This window comes from Haplochromis burtoni, unplaced genomic scaffold (assembly GCF_018398535.1).
Source record: "Haplochromis burtoni strain Fernald_Lab_line unplaced genomic scaffold, NCSU_Asbu1 Contig_744, whole genome shotgun sequence".
Classification (NCBI taxonomy): domain Eukaryota; kingdom Metazoa; phylum Chordata; class Actinopteri; order Cichliformes; family Cichlidae; genus Haplochromis; species Haplochromis burtoni.
This window is the reverse complement of record NW_024583105.1, coordinates 57364-67202: the sequence shown is the minus strand read 5'-3', so window position 1 is coordinate 67202 and position 9839 is coordinate 57364. Positions and strand designations below refer to the sequence as shown.

Genomic DNA, 9839 nt, shown 5'->3' with positions numbered 1-9839 from the left:
TATCTAAAATATAACCGGCCACTTCATTTAATCTAATCTAATAACTTTAATCTCAGCCAAACCGATTTACTCACAAACAAATAAAACACTGAAAAAGCCAAACAATAACATTTTTAAGTTATCAAAGTGACTTATATATCATGTTAATAAACTCCACCTAAACTTGGTTTATATCTGACCCAGATAGACTGCAGGTCAAAACATCTTACCTGAAGTTCAGTTCACCTGACAATGACACCGGCCTTTTCACACTTCATATTCACCTCACCCCTGACAGGTCACAGCAGATGGCTGCCCTTCCTTAAATATAGCTCTGATTTTTCTTCTTATATTCCAGGCTGTAGCTGCTATGGAGGCTCAGGTCTTTTGGAGTGAAGGGCCCACTCCTGAAGACCTTCTGCGGTGTAGCCTGCTGGGGGGGCAGCTTCTCGGTGCGGACAGAAAGAGACTCAACAGGCTGATCCGGAGGGCCAGCTCTGTTCTAGGATGCCCTCTGGACCCAATGGAGGTGTTGAGTGACAGGAGAATGGGGCCTAAGCTGTAATCCCTGCTGGACAACATCTCCCACCCTCCGCAGGAGACTCTGAGAGCACTGAGCTCTCAGTGGGAGACTGCGGCACCTACGATGTGGGACAGAGAGATTTCGCAGGTCTTTCCTCCCCACTGCTGTCAGACTCCACAACAAAGACTTCACAGCTGACCAAACACACACATCCACACATGTGCAATAACACTAAATACAATTCTTTTTCTGACAATATTGTATTTTATTCTGCTGTATACAGTATTTTTATTCTATTGTATATATTATTTTATTATTTTGTGTACAGTATCTTATTCATATTCTTATTATCGTATTCTCTTCCAGTGTTTTTTTTTTTAATCTAATGTAACTTTGCACTGTCCACTTTCTGCTGTAACAAAACAAATTTCCCATGCGTGGGACTAATAAAGCTTATCTTATCTAAATAAGACTGAGTTTAATTAAAGTGATATACTGCAAACCCTACTGCTTAGTAAGTAGAAGGGTTTGCATTCTCATTCTACTGCAAAGAAAAATGAAAACCAATGAAAAGACTTAACCTTCAGAAAAACACAAAATTTTCCAGGTGAGAATGTTTTCAAAATTCCCTTTCATTACAAATGTTATACACTTCAATATGCACTTTTTACTCAGAAATGTTCTTTTTATACATTCTGTGATCGACATACAAGTTGAATTCTAATAATTAGGCATTTTCATTTAAATATGCACACATATTTGGTTATCTTCTGCAAAAACATTCACTTCTGTTTCTCATCTTGGAGAAAACATAAAATAAATACAATTACAAAGATAAAAAAAAACATATTAAAATGGCACATTTTATGCCTACACAAAAACAATAACGCGGTTGAGAAAACAAGTTTCACATTAAACATTTTTTTTGCCACTACATAAAATTCATCGTCATCATTTGATATCAATGTTCAACATGTCCTCCTTAAACATAAGGCATGGAGAAGGCTGTGGGTTAATCAGATGTACAGTTTGGTTCCAGCAACAGCTGTTGTCACAGTCACGAAAAACCAGACTTTATATACTCTATCAGAGACCAAAAATATTCTTTCACTGAGATCCTTCAAGCTCAGACATGAGAGGCATGAGAGCCTTCATCCCATTCAAAATTTCATAAAAGGCGTCTTTGGCTGCATTTGTTGACTTCACGGACTTAATAATTTCTCTCATTTGATCTTGTGTTGTATTTAAAGCCCTCACTGCATCAAATCTTTCTTCTGAGATCAAGCCTTTATCCAAGAGTTTGTCTAGAATGGCTACTGTGTCGCTCACCCTGTCAATCAGAGCTATTCGATGGCGATCTACAAAATGCCAACCTGAGGAGGTCAAATACAAAAACAATGGATACAGTAAATACTAGAAGTTGCAATGGTCTATTGTAAGAAATATAGTAATGTGAAAAAGAAATCATATTGTCAATTGTAAGGATTTTTGCATCAGGAGATAATAATAATCTGCTCCTTACCAGGTTCAGAAATTATTGAAGTCATCATCTCAGATGAACAACAACTTGACAAATTACAGTGTATTTAACCAAAATACAGAAGCAGTGTGTGGAAAAACTAAGGACACTCTTACAGCTTTCACTTGATGTAACGAATGCGTTAAATGTTAAAGTTCATGAGAGTACAGTTAGAAAAATACAGAACAAGTATGGCCTGTTTGGAAGGGCAGCACAGCTTAGGTTTGCAAAGTTTCATCTGAAGAAATCAAGACATACCTTTGGTCATAATGCACATTTGGGAAAAAACATACTATGGAGGCATGTGACACACGACACAGGAGCTCTAGTTTTACAATAGAACTTTATTCACCTCCAAACATGAATTGCGCATATTGCACCCAAACACAAGAGAACCCTTCCTCCAAGCTTGGGTGTGAATGTAGTCCTCTAGTGGGTCGCCACACTACACAGTATATCATCACAAACACCTCATACCAACCGTCAAGCACCGTAGTAGATGGATAATGATGTGTGCTTGTGCGAGTCCATTGAATTCTAGTGTTCTGGGAATCCATCCTACCTCACAAAGCATTCAACACGTTGTTTCTGCGCATACGCATGCGCACAACACAAAATCCAAATTTACTTCATTTTTTAACCCATTGTGAATGTCTTTTTATGGTTATAGTTAGGGGTTAGGGTTAGTCAGAAGTTACCGTCAAATTATAATACGGGTAGGATGATTTGCCAAAGTAGAACAGTTTCTCAGAACACCGGCCCTCAGAGTTGGTAAAATCCCTCACTAAGGGAATGGCTCATCCCAAAACACACATTATCGAGCTTCAGGCCTGCAAGATGAAGGATAACCAGAAAAAGCAGAAGACGACAAAGAAGAAGAATGGTGAGACGGTTCATCCAGACACACCTGAAACTCCCGGTGGACACTATTAAAACCATCATCTTCAATCCTATCAGAAGTAAGCAACGGGGAGAATGTAGACTCAGGCTGACTGTGGCAAAATTTGAACATATTAAACAAAGAGCTGGTGAAGAGACACAGCCAGGACCTGAAAGGAACAGACTTGTTCGTAATCTACAAAAAATTCCTAAAAGGTGGCTCCTAAGCACTTTTTATGGTCCATAAACTGTATGTCAACAGGTAGCTTTATTGCAACCCGAACGCCATTCCATGGCTGTACTAATACAGTATTACCGTATTGGTCCATATTGAGACAAACATCGATTTTGCTTCTGTCTTTTTTCATAACAGCCAGATCCCCATTACCAGTGATTATCAGAGGATCAACAACATCCCCCCGGAGATAGCGAGAATGTTGGGTGCTCTGTTGATTGTTATCGGCTCTGCCGAGAAACGCAGGCAAGGAAAGGACCACAAACAAAAGCGGGGATGCCAGCCAGGCCTGCTAGCCAGGCTAAAGAAGCAGCCTTTCAAGTCACCACTCCCCAGCATTTTCCTGACCAACGCACGGTCAGTCGTCAACAAAATAGATAAACTGAAACCTACTACTCACCGCACAGCCACTCGTCCGTGACTGTCGTGCTTTGGTCATCACGGAGACATGGCTACAAGCAGAAATTCCTGAATCCTCAATCATCAGAAAGACTACAGCGGGGAAAAGCAGATGAGGAGGTTTGTGCATTTACACACAAACACTAAGATCATCACCACAGTCTCCTCCCCGGACATAGAGGGAAAGTCTGTTGTGTGCAGGCCTTTCTACTTGCCTAGAGAACTGCCTGCAGTACTAACAACAGCAGTCTACATACCACCAGATGCTAATGTTAGCTCAGCCCTTGCCTACCTGCACGACTCAATATCTAAACAGCAACGGACATATCCAGAGGGAGTACACATCATCGCAGGGGATTTCAACAAAGCATGCTTAAAAACTGTGTTACCTAAATTTGTTCAACATGTGAAATGCCCCACGAGAGGGAATAACACCTTGGACCATGTTTACTTAAATATCAGGCAAGCCTACAGATCTTTTCCCCTCCCCCACCTGAGAATGTCCGACCACTTCTCCCTACTTGTTGTCCCAGCATACACACCACTCAGGAAAAGGACAAAGAAGACCATCAGACATTGTTAAAGGCACGCAACTGCATACAAATCTGGGGACCAGGATATGTACAGCAGAGCAAGAGCAAACCTTAAAAAAGGCATCAGCGCAGCAAAACTGGACTTCTCAAATAAGCAATCAGATCACCTCTCTGATAACAACTCCGGAAAGGTATGGGAGGGCTTCAACACATCACCAATTACAAAGGCAATGGGACAAATACAGATAACATGGACATCTCATTAGCAGAGAAACTTAATCATTTCTTTGCCCACTTTGAGAGAACTGCAGACACCCCTACCATGCACACCGCCCAGCCCATAGCCTCCTCTGAGCACAGCCCTCACACATTTAGCCTCCAATAACACCAGAGAAGTAAATCAGAGGAAAGCTGCTGCCCCTGACAGAATACCTGGGAGAGTGCTCAAAGCCTCTGCCATCCAGCTGGCTCCCGTGTTCACCAGAGTATTCAACCTCTCCCTGTTACATGCCACTGTCCCCCAATGCCTGAAATCGGCAACAATATTGCCAATCCCCAAGTGCACCACCATTAGTAGCCTCACTGACTATAGACCCATAGAACTAACACCAGTGGTTGCAAAGTTCTTCGAGAAGCTGGTCCTAAAGCACATAAAGGACAGCCCCCCACCCACCCCTTTGACCCCCAGCAGTTTGCCTATAAGGCAAACAGGTCCACCGAGGATGCAATTTCCACTGCCCCCCACTCTGCTCTGCATCACCTGGAGAATCCTGGGACTTCAGTAAGGATGCTCTTCATTGATTTCAGCTTGGCTGTCAGTACCATCGCCCCAGATATTCTTATAGCGAAGCTGGTAAACCTGGACTTCTCCTGCTACATGTGCATCGATCAAAAACTTTCTCACAGACATTTGATACATAAAGGGGAAACATGAACATGAGGTGGAATCTTAGGAGCTTTATATAGGTGGCGCAAAATTTAGTATTGGGTTTCTCATAGGCTGTGGCAAGTGAAAGTAGATCTAACTATGTTAATGGCTCCTTTCCAATCCTCCTCAGTATATTGGTTATTAAAATCTCTCTCCCATTTTTCAATAGCACTCAATGTACTTGTCACGGTACTGGGTCGTCCAATTTTTGTATTGTGTGTTCTAAATGGAGTTGTTCTTTCATTGATTCCTTTTTCTGCGCTATGGTGTATGAGATAATACTACCCCTGAGATAGGCCTTGGCAGTTTCCCATAGTAAAGATGAGCTAACATATACCGTTTTGCTAGTGCCCCCCTCTCCCCCCCCCCAAAAAAAAAATTATACAGGACTACTCATTAGATATGGATTCCTCCTCTATCTGCGTGAATCAAAGTCAAGTCAAAAAGGAAACAGCCACTGACCACCCTACATACCCTGGGGATGCAATACAATGCATATATGGACTTCTGAAGATCGACAAAGAAGGACCCATCGTTAGCAGTATAAACTCACCCACCTTCAAAATTTCCAAGCACGTCACTACGTCCTAGTGTGTGTGGAACACACCCCATCAGATCAAAAACTCTACTGACTTCACCAACAAGGTCCCAAAAGTTACAATGGATCCAGATGAAACACTAGTGTTCTCTATCTTTTCACTCATCCTTACAACTGAGGCAGTGGAAACTGTCAGAAAACAACGACAGCAAGATAGCTCCTTAGAAAACAGAACTAGCTACGAGGGTGTCTGCAGACAAAAACGTTGTGCCATGGGCTCCCCAGTGTCACCCATTATAGCCAGCCTTTATATGGAGGAAGTGGATAGTAACTCTTGGCCCTTTCAAAGGAAAAGCACCTAGCCAACACTATGGTTTCATCTGGATCCATTGTTTTGATGACATCTGGGTCAAAATCAAAAGACAAGAAGTAGAAGCCTTCACTGTTCACATCAACACAGTGGATAGAAAAGCCAGGGAAGATACAAAGTATAATAGCTTGTCATTTCTGGACTGTGTTGTGCACATTGAGAATGGAAGCCTCAACACTGAAGTTTACTGGAAGCCCACAGACCAGCACCTAATTTTTGATCACCATCTGGACCACAAACTTGGAGTAATCAGTACCCTGCAAGACCAAGCAGAAAATTACCCCTTTAAGCCAGAAGCAAAAGAAAAAGAATGTATACATTTAAAGAAAGCTATTTAAACATGTGGTTATCCAACTGGGCCTTCACTCAATCAACTCATAAAAGATGGGAGAATATCTTATTTTTCTAGTTTGATTATTGATAACAAACATGACCCAAGTTTTTAATCTGACACTATCAGCAAACTTCTTAATCCTCCATATTTTGCTTTCACTGCTATGTCTTATAATGACTGCAGGAACCCAAGCAAACTTGGTTCTGCAGCAAGACAATAATATAAAACACACCAGCAAGTCCACCCTTGTATGGCTTAAGAAAAAGAAAATAAAGACTTTGGAGTGGCATAGTCAAAGTCCTGACCTGAATTCGACTGAGATGCTGTGTCATTAACTTAAAAAGGTAATTTATGCTCAAACCCCCTTTAATGTGGCTGAATTACAGCAACTCATTGCCAGTTATTGCTATGGGCCATTCGATCCTTATACAACCCATTGATAGAGCTTGGTCGGCATAGGCGGCAATAAGTTGGATTCATTCCCAGTGGGCACTGAATCTCATCTCTGCTTTTTGCTCATGATATGGTTCTGTGGGCTTCATCAAGTGGTGACCTCCAGCTCGCACTGAAGCGGTTCGCAGCCGAGTGAAGCAAGGAGAATTAGAACCAGAACCTCCAAGTCTGAGGCCATGGTCCTCAGCCGGAAAAGGTTGGAGTGCCCACACTGGGTCAGGGACAGGTTTCTGTACCAAGTGGAGGAGTTTAAGTATCTCGTGGTCTTGTTCACGAGTGAGGAAAGAGGTGAGAGGGAGATCAACAGATGGATTGGTGCTGCAGCTGCAGTGATGCGAACACTGTACTGATCCGTCGTGGTAAAGAGAGAGATGAGGGTAAAAGCAAAGTTTCACACCCTAGAGATAGGGTGTGAATTTCAGCAAACTGAGAGGGGCTCGAGTAGAGCTACTACTCGTCCACATCAGGAAATCAGCAAGTGTGCAAGCATATTTTCACACCACTGCCTCTTCAATGTGTGGCTTTTATTTGAACTGCGCACGTTGTAACCAGTGTTGGGCATAACGCGTAACTGTAATTAAATTACTTTTCCACTGAAAAAGTAGAGTAACTGATTACTGTTCATCTTTAGGTATTTTAATTACAGTTACTTACAATGTACTTGCGTTACATTGTAAAATAATTAAACTCGCTGAATATCATTATTTAATTTCAATAATTTATCTTCTAAAGGTAAAAGTAAACTCTGCCGCTTTAACATCGCTGTAGTGCAGGTCATTTCGCGCCAGTTTGCTGCATAGTCGTATTCTAAAGCGGAAGATGTCGGACTCGGCTGAAGCGAGTGGCTGTTTTATGAAATGGAAATATTCCCGTCTCTTCACTTTTCTGAAACAAGCAGACAAGAATATTACAGTAATATGTAAAAACTATCGGCCGCTGTTAATAGCAAAGGTAATCTACTGAAGCGCCTGACACAAGAGCATAGACCAGGGGTCGGCAACCTTTCTGATGGCGAGTGCCATTTAAAATTTCCTCAGAAGTCAATGTGCCATATGATTGCATTAGTAATAAATTTAATAACGTTCTTTAATAACAGTTACACACTATACGGAACCACTTTATAATTGTTCGCAGATGTTGGCAGCTATTAGTGAATAGTTATCAGCTATTTTGAAACAAAAAAAAAGACACTTTTTATCCATAACAAGAACTCCATAACAGCAAATACAGAAAATACAAATGCTATTTATGGTCTCCTCACAACAATGATAAGAAAAATAAACTAAGCCAATATGGCATGTCTGTTAATACAGAGACACACATGTTAATGTGATCGCTGGTCTCCCACTTAGAGACACAGGTCTCTGAGAGTCCAGCATTCAGACGGCTACCTTAGGACACTCATGTAAGAGAAAATCTGCTCACACAGATATGTAGAGCCAAATACTGTCAATAAGGCCTCTGCAATGTTCTGAAGACAGTTAAACTTGTCAGGTAGTGATGTCCAGCAGGTGAAAATGCAGCTCCATGAACATGCACAGCTGTGGATTCCAGCTGCTTCGATGTTATATGTATGATTTCTATACATTTTACATCAGATAAAAACTTTCGTTGTAAGCTTCAGATAATTATTTAATAACAGCTGGACATTTTAAATGAGAATAAGAAAGTATTTCTTTGTGCCCCCCTTTCCCTGTTAATGCCCTACCTGGCAAAACTTTGCTAGACCCGCCCCTGCACAGTTACCAGCTGTCAGCTACTTAGAAAAGGATCCTGGTGTTATTTGTCTCTCAGAAACAGTTCATGGTAAACGTGCTGCTGGTGTTTAGCGTGACATCCACTGGTTTCTTCTTTCTGGCGCAAAGTGGGCGATAAACAAACAAGAGAGAAAAGCCGATCAGCTGATCAGTTTCATGATTGAAGTAGCAACAGGAGAGGGAGGGGAGAGAATGAGAGAAGAAGACGCAGCTGACAGCGTAAAGATGCAGAATAAATCCAGCTTTGTGTCTTTTTCCATTCCAGCTGAAGAACGGGACAAACTTTGTTCCTTCTGAGCTCAATACAAAACGCGTAATATTTTCTCTGAATACGGGACAATTCCATTTTTAGGGGACAGTTGGCAACTCTACTAACTAACCTTATGAATAAATTTCACTGTGAGTAACATCATAGCACCCACACAGCTGTATAGAAACTCCGTCATGCTAGCTAGTACGCAGTACGAGTTATTGTAACTGACTGTAAAAAGCCAGCATAACAAAAATAAACTCCACCTAAATTTGGTTTATATCTGCCCCAGATAGACTGCAGGTCATAACTTCTTACTTGAAGTTCAGTTCACCTGACACTTGGACCGGCGGCCACCTCGGTTCTCTCCTCCTCCTGCTTCCCCTTTCCCTCATCTACCTGCTGGCCTCTGTGGAAGCTCCGCCATAGCCACGACCAAACAAATGACTTATTTTTACACATCGGCCAGCATCTGGCCAATCCACCATCGGCCCACCGAGCAAATGCCCGGTATGCCCGATGGCCAGCCCAGCTATGGTAGTGCCATCAGTTAACCCTCCGCGTGCGCAGGGTTGCCGACCCCTGATGTAGACCTTGAAAAAAAGGTTGAAATAAAGTTAGCAATGTCCTTTCCAGAGGACTGAGAAAAAAAAATCACTGTTTCATCAAGGGTAGACGCTCAGATGATAATACACACAGACTAATAAAAATAATAGATTATTGCTCCATCAACAAATTTGAAACCACAGTTGTCTCATTAGATGCAGAGAAAGCATGAGACCAGGTAAACAGAAAATTTTATTAGCATTTCTACACAAATTTAGATTCGGTTCATTCTTCATAGATTGGATCAAAATGCTATACAGCTTTCCAAATGCATTTGTTAGCACAATCCTACTTCAATCTGCAGAAGGACAAACGGCAAGGCTGTCCACTTTCGCCCCTTGGTTTTTGTCATTTTTAGTGAGCCACTATCAGCAGCACTGACAACATGTACTGTAGATGTCAATCAAAGTTTGAAGCTGGATGCTTAAAGTTCTATTAAAAATGGTATGCATGATCTTACTCACTGGAACTCTTTACCTACCAGGGCTCTAGACCAGCAGTCCCCAACCCGGTCCGTGAGTCATTTGGTACCGGGC

At 41.8% G+C, this 9839-nt stretch overlaps 1 protein-coding gene across 2 annotated transcripts in view; it reads right to left on the bottom strand.

Moving 5' to 3' along the window:
* Positions 1-836: 836 nt before the first annotated feature.
* The window catches only part of LOC121812708 (apoptosis-associated speck-like protein containing a CARD), a 40639-nt gene continuing 31636 nt past the window's right edge, over positions 837-9839 (bottom strand). For both annotated transcript variants that reach the window (XM_042215523.1, XM_042215524.1), the window contains one exon: positions 837-1875. In XM_042215523.1, coding sequence (XP_042071457.1) covers positions 1610-1875 — 266 coding nt within the window. In that variant the 3' untranslated portion in view covers positions 837-1609. The remainder of the gene's footprint in view (positions 1876-9839) is intronic.